The sequence below is a fragment of the Pygoscelis adeliae genome, unplaced genomic scaffold, assembly GCF_000699105.1.
Source record: "Pygoscelis adeliae isolate BGI_AS28 unplaced genomic scaffold, ASM69910v1 Scaffold7, whole genome shotgun sequence".
Taxonomy (NCBI): Eukaryota; Metazoa; Chordata; class Aves; order Sphenisciformes; family Spheniscidae; genus Pygoscelis; species Pygoscelis adeliae.
The window spans coordinates 2963478-2976154 of record NW_008825268.1 but is presented as its reverse complement, the minus strand read 5'-3'; the positions used below and the strand labels follow the sequence as shown (position 1 = coordinate 2976154).

Genomic DNA, 12677 nt, shown 5'->3' with positions numbered 1-12677 from the left:
CTTAATCTCCCTGCCCCTCCTGCAGTGAACCTAATGTCCTCGATGACTCCCCGAGCCTGGCCACTGAGGGCAGCCTCTCTAGGTACAGTGTAAACACTACCTGTCTGTCAGTGTGTGTGCTGGGAAACGAGCCGTTTCCAATCTTCGCTGTCTCTTCCCCTCACCTTTTGTCGCTCTTTCCATCTCTGTCTCTTGTGGCTCATTGATATTCAGGCCTGCAAGTCAAAGGTGTAGCAACCCACCTTCAGTTTTCAGCTTTGATTGCCAATAACTTTGAGGAGGCTAAGGGGAAGGGGAAAGAAAAAGCTGTAGCAAGTGAAATAGCAGTCTGGCTGGCTAGCCTCAGGGTTTTCCCCTTGTTTAGCAATTGCTTGAAAGGCATACGAAAGATTATCCATGAGGCATAAGCTGTAGCCTGTTATAAGCATTAGTCTGGAGGCTTATATAAAACAGACATCTGTTTTTCCATTCATCTCACAGTGCTGTCACCACAAAAGACTTAAGAACAATATCAAGCTGTGTTCTTTAACATTCACTAATAAAACTAATTATGAAAAGTCCTGTGGAATATAGTTCTCTCTGGATGCTTTACAGTAATTCTCATTATTTTTACAAAGTGTTTCCAATTCTCAAATGACAGCTTTAGAAAGCTTGCAGGTGAACACCATTAATACGTATTTAAAATTCCCCCATCAGTGCTGGAGTTCAGGTCTAGCTGTTCCCCATTACCCATGGACAGGGGAGTTTGTGTGCAAACACTGTTATGGCCATGCCTGTCAAATGGGTCAGGAGTGAGCTCAGAAGGGAGGTCTGCACCTTTAACAGCCAGCTCAGTCGTGTTAATCATCCTTACTGTCCTGCTGCTGTGCTTGCACCTCTCAACCCATCCTCGTGAGGTCGGAGAGCTGCCGTTAGTTCCAAGAGCATCTCTGTTTCCTTCCAGAAGAACATGGCCCCTTACGTTGGCAACACGGAGGGTAACACACTATTTCATCACTTTACTACACCAGCTGAAGATGCGGATATGTTGAGAGGCGTTTGTGTGAATGGTTTTTATTTTGTTAGCTGGGTTTTAGATGTCAGTAGTGGCTTTTCGGGGTGGGGACAGGCTGTTTTGTTCATTTGTTCATTCTTCTCAGCTGACAAATGGAGAGTTCATCATTGGTGGTGTCACTGAGATCATCCCATGATTCATGGTGTCCTTTGTGTGTGTGAATCCTGCTTTGACAGATTGGTTTCTAATTGGTGCTACTGTAGGAGTGGCGTTAGGAAAAGACATTGGCTTGTGGGCAGAGGCAGGAATATTGTTATCTGGTTTTGTGATAAAGTAAAATGGATGGCATGGTCATCTGAGCATGTTTTGGGGCCTAAAGAGAACAGAAGTCATTCAACCAAAGCAGTTAAGTGCCGTCCCTTAAGTAGAGCTAAAAACTCACTACAGTTGAGGAGGATGAGGAAGGAGAAGGTCCGTATCTGAGTTAAAGCCATAATGACCTGATACCAGGTTACATCAGTGTTGAATTTGAAATGTTTTGATCTTGTTAAGTGGGGGGGAGTCACTCCTAACCACGGTGGTGAGGCTGAGGAATATGAGACAGCAAAGTCAACAGATGAGCTCAAATGCAATAATTTACTCTGAACCCTGCAATGTAATCAGCTGTACAGTGGATTCCTACTAATTTCTGTCACACCAGTATTTGCAAGGGACCAGGACACTGTATCCTCCACTCTGCTCTATGGTACAGAGATTTCCTTAGGCAAAGAAGTTAACAGATGTATTTGGGATTCAGTTCTGTTGACGTTTACTATTTTTTTCAAGGAGTGGGCACTAACATCTGAAAGGAGGGGCATCAGGGCTGCAAAGCCTTAGAAAGAATGAAGACAGGGAAATACTGCAAATTCTTATAAAAAGGCTAGGTTACAGTCCTGTAAGGAAGAAAAGATGTTTCAACTGCGTTGTTAAATGTGCAAATTGGATTCCTCCCCTAAAGGACAGAAGTAATAAAGCAGATGTTGTAGGAGTTTATTGTGCTGTGGGGATCATAGGACAGAATAAATGTGTTTTTATATTCAGGAACATTAGTTTTGAATAAAGCAGGCTTCAGTTTTTCTTACATAACTTTGATTTTGGCTGGAGCACAATGATAACAACTGTTTAGGATTGCCTTCTGAATTCAAAAGTTGATGTTTAGTCATAACTGACATAAAGAAATAAATCATGTGGAGACTAGACCCTTATGGAAGGTTGGAGGTTTAAATAAATTAAATAAATAGTGACAAACACAAAAAAGCATAAAGTCTGTTTCCCTTTGTTCTATAGCAATTAGAGCCAGCCGTGTAGAAAAGCAGGGAAGGCAGGAAGGGGATAGCATTTAAGTGCTCAGAAGTAAACAGATAGCATGGGGTACAGGGCTGAGGAGCATATGTGTCCAGCATCATGATCTGTTGTGGTTATAATCTGAGAGGAGAGGATATTTTCCCAAATCAGAAAGGAAGAAGAATGAGAAGTCACTGTAATGGAAAACTGTTGCACAAACACATTTCCCTTTAATGTTTCTCATTATGCCTGTCTTAGCTTAATGGTGCCTAATAGGGAAAATCAGAGTGAACTCACATTGCCAGGGCAAGCGTAGCAGATCTAACACTAGCTGGGCTAGGATGTGTCTGGGAATACAAGAGCTGGAGTTCATCTACGTTTTAACCCATTCTCCACTGGCCTTTGTCCACTAACCCTCTCATTCAGATGTCTTCGGATACAAAGTGTGTACATTCTCCCATAATGGCGTGGCAAGCATGTACGCCTTCTTAATAGATATTTAAACTCCTTGCTTCCTTTGTCTCTGTTTGTTTTCTTCCTTTTTCTTTCTTTCTTTCTTTTTTTGGCTACATGGTTTCATGTTCAATTCATGAACATCACTTATTATAATTGCCAACCTGATAAACTTTCTTTTAGCCCCCACTGTGTGACTGCACTGGCTGTCATTTCTTGTAGTGCTGGCAACATGCTTCCATGAAGCTGGGTTTGTCTGATCTTTTGCTCACCTGTCTCTGCCCTAACTATGTAATGGGAGTAACATTACTGTGAAGATAAACCCCCTGACAGAGATACTCAGAGAGTGACAGAGTATCTTTGTGATGGGCAGGGAAAAAATCTGTTTTGTTATTCCCAAATAAATCTGGTTTATGTACTGCAGAAAACCCCTTCTTGTTGATCACATCATTGCCACAGGAGGGAAATGTGCTGTCAGCTGAAATGGCGTTTGATTCAGCGTTCCTTGTTTGGGTCCCACGGGCTGCCGGAAAAACAGTATACTACTGGTCAGGTTTGGTAAACAAGGAGAGACAGAAAAAGAGGGAGGGAGGACTACACAGAGCCAACAGTCTGCCTGCCACACTAATTTTCATGGAAACAAGATCAGTAGTGCTCTTCTTTGATGTGAAAAGAAACCCTCACAAACCCTCATGAAGTGAAAGGTTATATCTGAAAAGTCAGTCACTCATCTGAAATTTGCGGTCTTTACGGTTCTCTCTCTCTTTCCTTCCCGTCTTCAAAATTTGGGGATAGAAGGCAAAATGACAGCCACAGCAGGACTGTGCTGTCTGCAGGCAGCTCTGCAAAACTTGGCTTCTCTCTGGTCCACCATTTGCCTGCAATACATATCTGCAATTTCAGCTCATAAGATCATCCCAAATTATACCAATTTGTGTAATGATTCAGTACTGGAAATAAACATCCACCAGCTCCCTAAAGTCCTTTCACTTATGATATAAGCCAGGCTGAAAATCCCAGACTCCAGCAGGAAGACACAAAGTCCAGCCTTTCTTTTGCTCACCTATTGTTTGTCTTCAGTGCACAGATTACTCCATGGGAATTGTTTTTTTCCTCATGTATAGCCTCTGTGCCCTCATGTGGTCCATGTACTCCCTTTATCTAATGACTTTTTCAGTGTTTTCATGATGCATGTGAAATGAGTTTGTTTCACTACTATAAACAGTGTTTTGTACTGATTATAATCGTAGTCTTTCTGCTACAGACATTTATGTCTCCTCACTCATAGAACTAAGAGTTACTGTTCCTTCATCAGAAATTGTAACAGTATTCTCAAAAGCTAGTCCAATAGAAAATTATTTTTTCAAGATCTTCTCCAGCTAATTCCTACTTAATTCACATACTCGTAACTACTCTAAAACCATCTTAAAATTCAGAGGAATAAGTTTTTACGTAATCCTAGAAACAGAAGATTAAGAAAATTCTACAAGCTGTAATTTCAGGTAGTCTGGATCACAAATCTAAAGACTAATTTAAGCGCAGTCTCTTTGCTTTAATAAGGCATGATGTGTTGCTTCTGGACCTACCAGTCATACATGCTGCAGTCATTGTCTGGGTCAAGAACACAGTCCTACTAACAGGAAGTAACTCTGAGGATTCTGCTTATTCGTAGGCGGGTGTTTGCATGATGTTTAGGATGCTTGGTATGTAAATCATGTCAATACCCTATGTAAAAGCTGGAAAATATGTTCCGGAGACTGGTGATCTCATTTGGAAGAGCTGTCTGAGGGAGAAAAGCACTCAAATATATCTTGTTTATTCTGGCTTTGAGCTTGCAGAAGCTTTTCCTTTTTTTCCAAACCACTGCAGCTGTGGTGAGATTGCCGAGGGCATGCCTAGGATTATTAGGCTGTGGTCAGACAATCAGAAGAGAAACAGCTTCAGGGTCTTAAGATGTCTCTCTCCTTGAAGTTGCCCATCGTCTCCCCAGCAGAGCTGGTAGAAACACACACGTATGGGTTAGTGCAAAGTCTGGCTTTAGTTTAAACTGATAAGGGAGGAAGGAATAGGACTTTCAGATCAGGTAACCTGACTTTGACCCAAAGCAGACCAGGATGCTCTCATGTTCTGTTCCACCAAACCTTCTTAAGGGCAGTAACTTCTACCAAAGCGAATAATGAGCTGTTCAGGAGACAGAACTTTTTAAGCCTCTCCACAGACATCCTCCATGTCTTGTTTGACCACGTCCTTAGGTTTGTCTTCTTCCTCCGCTCCTGTAAGGTCAGGTGATAAACCTTCACTCTGTTGGTGGTACTGAGCTCCTCCAGGGAGATCCAAGGAAAACATCTAGAGAAATGAATGTTGTTTTCCTTTAGATTAATGCAGGCCAAAGGCAAAATGGATTGTAATACTGAATCTTCAACAATGCATACCAGATATAGCTGGAAGTTGCTTAAATAGGACGTGTGGCTCAGTGGATTCCAGTCTGTCCCAAATAAGCAGCTGCCTGATTTAAAAGAAGTCCATCTTAAATGTTAGTTGCTATTGTAACCATATGTCTCTCAGACATAGTTCATTCAGCTAAAATGTTTTGTGACCACTGTCTGCTAAATGACAAGTTTTTAACTGTTTGGAGGAATACAGTGCTTTGATAAAAATGAGGGGAGGGAGGTATTTTTATATTAAGTAGATTAAATGGTCAGCTGAATGGTAGACTGAGATGGTATGTAGCCGAGTATGTTTTATTGCTAAAGATTCTTTTACTGCAGATTTTCAGATATTTTGTGCCAAGATATTAAAAACTAAAAAGCTGTGTTTAAATATATATATATATAAAAAAATTATGTTTACTTGTCTTTTTTGTTTGTTAGCCACAAAAAGACTTAAGGCTGCAAGTGTTGAGTGTGGGGCCTTGTTCACATAACTCATGCATCCATTACGTGAATGGATCCTTTGTCATTTTGTGTTTGTTTTTTGTTTGTTGACTTAAATTGAAATTAAAACCAGATGACAAAATTGTGTTGAGGCTGTGGAATCTATATGGGAGGAAAAAAAATAGCTTTTACAACAGTGCCCTTGAAAAAGTAAAAGCAAACAAGGCGGCTTTTGAGCTAGGAAGCTGATATTCTTGCCTTTATTGATGTGGCAAAGGATGCAGAGAAGTGAGCGATGCTCAGTGGGATGCATCAATCAATGACTGAAAACTGAAATCTGCAGTTATTTATATTTGGATGCTACCTGTGCGTGGCCAAGTCCTGAATGCCATGACTCCACCTCCCACCCTTTCCTAAGCCCCGGAAGCCACAACCCAACAGACACGTCCTCCCCATCCTTCAAAGACAGTATTGCTCTTTGAAGTGACTGTGCCATTAGTGGTTGGCTGATTTATTTATTTATTTATTTATTTTAGTCACAATTGCCAGGGCACCTACTAGTTATACAGGGTTCTTCTGTGCTTGGCCTAATGCTGTCAACATCTAACAGGGTGGCAAGCGTGCAGAGCGAGCCAGGACAGCAGAACCTTCTTCTGCAGCAGCCCCTGGGGCGGAAGAGAGGCCTACGGCAGGTGAGAACACGGGGATTGAACAAACCTTCTCTCCTTCTGTTTGAGTTGGTTTGGTTTTTCTCATCTGTGTCTGTTTTGAAATGATTTGTGGACGTGACATGTCCCTATTACCTAATTTGTAATATACTAGTGCAGTCTGTTGAGTTAGCAGGAACCCTAGCACAAGTCATAGCTGTGAGGCCTGACAAATCCCTAAGAGAGGAGGTGCACTTTGTTTTGAATTCCCCGATCTTTTCCTCTGCAGGCTTTTTTTTTTCTTTTTAAATTAAACGATGATCACAGAATCTGCATTGCACTACATTCAGTATTGAAACTGAAAAGGCACAAAACCCAGAGGTTTGTACGAAGGCGATGTCTGAGCCATGGAAACCTTAAAACATGTATCTGCTAAAAGTAGAGTGAATGGACATCTAGAGGAATAGACAATGACGATCTGTTCTCCTGACAGAGGAGAAGTTGTGTAATATGTGAACATACATAAGCCTAACTCTTTCTTCCAACGTTCAGCTTCGACGACCACTGCTGTCACGTCAGAAAACTCAAACCGAACCTCGTAGCCGTCATGGAGCTAGACTTTCAACCACGCGGCGGAGCATCCAGCCAAAACCAAAACCTAGCGGTAGGGCAGTGCTGCATTTCCAGAACCAGCACTTCATACTTGAAAGTAGAAAATACTATGTTGTTGTTTTAGCTTAAAGGAAAAGTTAGTATGTTGTTAGTAGCCTGTATTAAAGTGAAGTCCCAGCAGTTTTATTCTTTTTTCCTAGTAAGCAGATATCCTATCAGAAAATCACCCCCTCAAAACGCTTTGACGGTTTCTCCAAAGGCTTTCAAGGTCAAACTGGACATGGACAGTGAATTATCATGTCTCCTGGAGGTGTGGAGAATTTAGGGGACAGGTGTCCTCTATTCAGGATGCCTCATGCAAAACCTCCAGACGTGCAAATTTTGAAGCTGCTATTGAGAGTAGTAGAAAGAAGGAAATTTCCCATCATTTGTAAGCTTAGCAGTGCAGAGCTTTAAGGGTTGTATATGGAAATGAATATAGGACTGTTCTAGTCCATGCTGTATGTTTCCAGGAGTCAGCACTGCCAAGCAGAGCAGGTGGCTTTATTCTGTACCATCTGAAGTGAGCAGTTAACTTTGCAGGAAACACCTGGAAGAGCAAAGGTTGCTTGCGAACTTTCTGGGTTTCTAAACACCCAGCCAGGACTGTGCTAGGGCAACAGCACTGCTGGAGATGTTTGAAACACAAAAGTTGACCCAAAATAATTAAGAGCAGGAGGAGGGATACCAGTTTTACTGTTAAGTTTTAGTCTAGCTGTCTTCACCCTGTGCTGTTCTGTTATTCCCTGATAGTGGACTCAGTCTGCAGGAATGGGGGGCAATCAGCTGCCCTCTTTCTTTTCTCAGATCCCCTGTCAAAACCTTGGGCGATTCCCTTGTATATTTGCATCTCAGTTCTCCTTTTTCAGCTGAGGGCAGAAATGCCTAACTCACATGGGAATTCAATTCAGTATATTCTTCTGGGATGGAAAGATGTTATGGGTGGCATTTATCTCGCCAAGCCATGACAAAGATAGGTAGGGTGACTAGTCTTCAGGAGATCCCTGACTCTTACTGTGGCTTTAGAGGAAGCCTGGGGTAAAAGGCTTTTAGATTAGACTCCAATTAGACAGCTTATAAAGATGGAATGAATCATGAATCCTGTCTTAGTTATAAAAACTCCAGGGATTCTCTATCTTCTTCTCTTGTTGTGTTTTCCTTCCCAATTTGTAGCATTTTAATACTAATTTTTCTGGGCTTTGTACCCTTCAGCGGAGCAGAAGCGGTCAGTGACTTTCACTGAAGCCCAGCCTGAGGCAACAACAGCCTCCCCAGGGGACCCGTCGGCTCCAGCAGCCCAGCAGCAGGGCTGCAGCCACAGCAGCCCCCAGGCGACCAGCAAGCAGGAACCGCTAAGTAAACCTGTGCTGACTTCCTCACCTGCCATCATTGTAGCTGATCTCCATAGCCAGACCACTGGCCAGGTAACGTGATTGGCGGTTTTATCATGTGTGTCTGTCCGCTGCTTCATCACAGTTGCAGGGCAAATTTATAGGGAAATGCCTGATGCATTACAGCACTACAACGAAAGCTGGCGGGTGACTGAAACCAGCAAACTCTTCTGTGTGTCTGTTCTTTAGGCTGAGTTTGCTGTCCAACCCCCTACTTTTGTAAACCATTCACTTCTAGATCTGTGCAATGATTCTTAATTTGCAAATATATTTCCTGCATCTTCGCTTTCCGTCTTCCCGTCACATATTGTAGTCCTGGACCAGCTCACCAGTGCAAGTTTTCATCAACAGGTTTTTACAGCTTGCTCTCTGAGAAATGCGTCCTTAAGGAAGGACTCCTTCAAAACCTCAGGAGTGTTTTAGCAAAAGCATCACACTTCAAAAGAAACTGCTTGTCCAACATTTTTCTGTGTTGGACACCACTGAGGACAGTGCAGGGACAATCACAGTTGTCCCTGCAACACGTCAGTGTCATTGAGATCACTTTCATATGCCCAGGTATCTAGTGTCTTTTGGGGCTTACGTCCTTTGCCATGAACAAATGAAAGACATCCGTCTTGAGAATACACTAAAACAAATTAAACGAGGAAGTGTTAATGACTAAAATCAGATAACCTTTCTGATCATTGCTACAAATTTGATTCACCAGCAAAAATATATCATTGTTAGGGCTAAATTTTAGGGATTTATAATCTGCAAGTGCCTGGCCCTTTATGGTAAAAAGTATTTCCAAATGAGAAAATATTTTCTAGATGTTCCCTTGCTTTTTCCCCCCCTCTCCCTCCCGCTTTCTCTGAGCCTGACCACTGGCTCTCCTCAATTGCAGAGCGAGGCACTGTCTGCTGAGAAGGAAAAGGAAAAAGAGGAGGGCTTGGAGTCCCGGCCAACAACAGCACAAAGCACCCCACCCACACAGCTCTCTGACACCGAGGACTACGCTGGCCTCGAGACCACCAGCTTGCTGCAGCATGGGGACACTGTCCTTCACATCAGTGAGGACAATGGGATGGAGAACCCCTTGCTGGCCACTCACTTCAGCTTCACACACGTGGAGCTTGGGGAGACTGACGTCGATCTAGATGAATCTCATGTTTAACTCTTGGGGAAGTGCAGTAGTGGGAGGAGGAAGAGAAAGTGTACCTTCTCCGTTGAGTTCCCTGGTAACTAGTAACTAATTAAAACAAGAGCACTTTACTATCTGAAAGCAGAAAACAGCTAACAGCCGGTTGCTATAGACTGGCAAATTTCTGTTTGAAAAACCTATTTCAGTTCAGGGCGAGACCGCAGGAACAGAGAATTTTTTACAAAATTCTCAGGGTAGGGGTGTGTGGGCAAATATGCAGCCATGTACTGTGATCAGCAGCCTCGTTGGGTAAGCAGGCTGTTGTACTGTATGAGACAGAGAAGAGAAACCTCTTCTGAGATTGTGCCCAAGATTTATTTTTGTAGTGTTTTTGAGAGGAGGGCTTTATAGTAGCGGAATCCAAGGCTCTTATACCTTGCTACTGACAGTGAAAACACTGACAAAAAGTACCAATGTAAAGCTTGATTTTCACAAGCCTGGGACCATTGTTTCTAACTTGCAGAGCAATGATAAGCACCATGGAGCAATTAGACTTTTTTTTTTTTTTGGCACTGCAGACTTTAGTTGAGTTTACTTTTGTCTGTTGGTTTCATTCCACTCTGTAAGATATTGCCCTTGTGCTACAAAAATATTTGCTCTGTAAAACTAAATACAGTACATACCGTATGAAGGAATGCACGTGCTGTGCACAGATACAGATGGGCAGGGGGTGAGTGGTCTGCAGATGGTATAAATAGCCCACGCTGTCCTGCTTAAATGTACCAAGTAATTCATCTCCACAGCTTAAAAAAAAAAAAAACAAAACAAGAAACCGCATCTGGAATGCGTGGACCTTCCGGTACCTAGCAACTGCTCCACTGATGCTGTCATATGTACTTAGATATAGGGATTTAAAGTAAATATTTATATATGGTATTTTCATGTTCCTATATATATAAATATAAATATATATGTACATTGTAAACAAAAGATGGATATTGCAAGGCAGAAACTTGATGAAAGAATCTATTTTTGGCATGTTGAGAATGTATTTAAAAAGGTTCCATTTTATGTATGTAATGTTCATGGCTGCAAGTATCAGAGAGATATATATGTAACATTTATACGTAGGTGGAGATCCCCGTGGGGGATCAGCTGAAGTCACAGCCGAGTTATGGGCTATGCTGCGGCATCATGGAGTTACACTGAAATGTGAATTTAGCCATTAGCTGTTTACGGGCAAACTGCAAAACAGCTGTGAAACAAACCATGAAATCATAAGCAACGCCCAAAGTTACCCTGTGCTTTGGGAATCATATACTGCCTTTTTCAGCTTACGTTAGAAGAACTAGATACTAGAGTTTATAATCATGGCATTATTGTGCAGAGGAAAATGTTTTAGATCATCCTGAGTCTGTAAAATGTGCTAATTACCAGTTTGGCTCCTGAGGGCTTGTAATTTGGACGCACGCATCATAAAACAGCCTTACTGAGGAGACGGAATGATACCCTCCTATCCATCTCCGAAGACAGGACTCGCATCTCTCTTCAACAGCTCTGAAATAATTGTTTAAAATACTGCCATACAAACGACTGCCTCATTGCTGTAGTGCAGCATGCAGTTTTTACTGTTGCGTGGAAAATTAACTGTATACCTGACAGCAGGTTTCAGCCTGCTGAAACCCATGGAGCCTTCAGGCTGTGCTGCCCAGTATTTGCCAAATGCTCAAATTTGACGGGAGCCCCCCGATCTGAGGGGGGAACTCATGCACGTTAAGCCTCTGAAGACAGCAAAAGTCATCCTTCTCCCAGGCTCGTGGGTGTTGAGCATGCTCTGCCTCCACTGCATTGGTGAGAGATGGAGACTCTCAGCACCTCTTGGGAAAAGCAGGGCTGAAAAGGCGAATATTTTCATAGTGCACCACCTAAACCACCACATATATATATATATAGGTGGTGCACTAATGCCACTTTAAAGTGTACATGGTTTTGTAAGAGAGATGTTTGGGTGAAGATGGCTGTGTCTCAGTCTGCTGCTCAGTGGGTGTCCTGAATGACAAACTGCTTACTCTGCTGACCAAAACACGCTGTACCACTTCTTATCTCCCCAGTGTGGTGGAGCCAGCACCAGCTACCTATAGGAGACTGCTTTGGATTAGCTCCTAGCTTGGAGGTCACTCAAAGAATTGCTAAATTCCAGATGCTAAGTTTTATTATTAACAGTGACGCACGAATGAGAAAAAAACACAGCTTCACTTTCGAATCCCGAGGTAGGCTGGGTTACTGGCAGTCGGGTGGGGGAGGAGAGGTTTAGACGCGAGCTGAGTAAACGGCTGGGACACAACACACGCAGAATTCATGGTGCATTTTATAGAGTGACCTTTTCTGCTGAAAATGAGAAGGAAGCATCTTCCTTAATGAAAAGTAGATGCCTCACCATGGTACTCCACTCTAACGATGACAAAATAACTGTGATTTACTTCATTTAATTCAGTGTGTGTAATAAATGTTCCCATTCAGGTTTCCCACTGTCACCGGCGAATCCACAGCAGTAAGCCATAGCAAGGACTAAAATGCCTCTTTTTAATGTCTACCCTGCTAGAAATCAATGCAGCTTATAAATGATGTAATCCATAATTTAGTTTTATTCAGGTGGCCAGGCGGATGGCTTTGATTTTGTTGGATGGGTGTTGAGATGGAACAGACAGGCAGACCAGTCAATCTGTTTTCTCATGTGTTTTACTTTCCTATCATCGGTTGCACTTAGTACTGTACTAACGAGGTGCATACAACGTACTTTAGCTGGTTTTGTGCTTTCCTCCAGTATCTCTGTAACAGAACTGGTATATTTCCGCTGTGAAGACAAACGATGCTGCTTAAGTAGTGTTAGAGGCCTTAAGCGCATGTCGTGTTCGACAAATGTCCAGGCTGTACGAGTCTTGTCAGCGTGTCAGTCGGTCCCATTGCCTCAGCATTTTACGCAAACGTTGTCCCGAGGACTAAATACAGGAGTCTGACAGCAAAAGGACAGAGTTCTGCGTGTAAGCCTCTTGCGCAACTCGGCATCGGTCTCCCTCTCCAAAAGGCTTTGATAACGCTGCTGTTTGAGCCCATTTTGTTCCGGGGTACGGACAGCGCTTGTTAAAGTTTACCCATCTGCTTTCAGTCCGCGCCGTCCGTAGCTGGCCAGGCACCTGCCGCCCCCAGCCTCGTGCAGAGGGT

The 12677-nt window shown here is 42.8% G+C and overlaps 1 protein-coding gene across 1 annotated transcript in view; it reads left to right on the top strand.

Annotated features, from left to right (window-relative positions):
- Nucleotides 1-9488, top strand: part of UNC80 (unc-80 homolog (C. elegans)) — a 136141-nt gene extending 126653 nt beyond the window's left edge. Inside the window, 5 exon segments of the mRNA XM_009329652.1 lie at nt 26-82; nt 6254-6335; nt 6843-6954; nt 8154-8365; nt 9219-9488. Coding sequence (XP_009327927.1) covers nt 26-82; nt 6254-6335; nt 6843-6954; nt 8154-8365; nt 9219-9488 — 733 coding nt within the window.
- The last annotated feature ends 3189 nt before the right edge of the window (nt 9489-12677 follow it).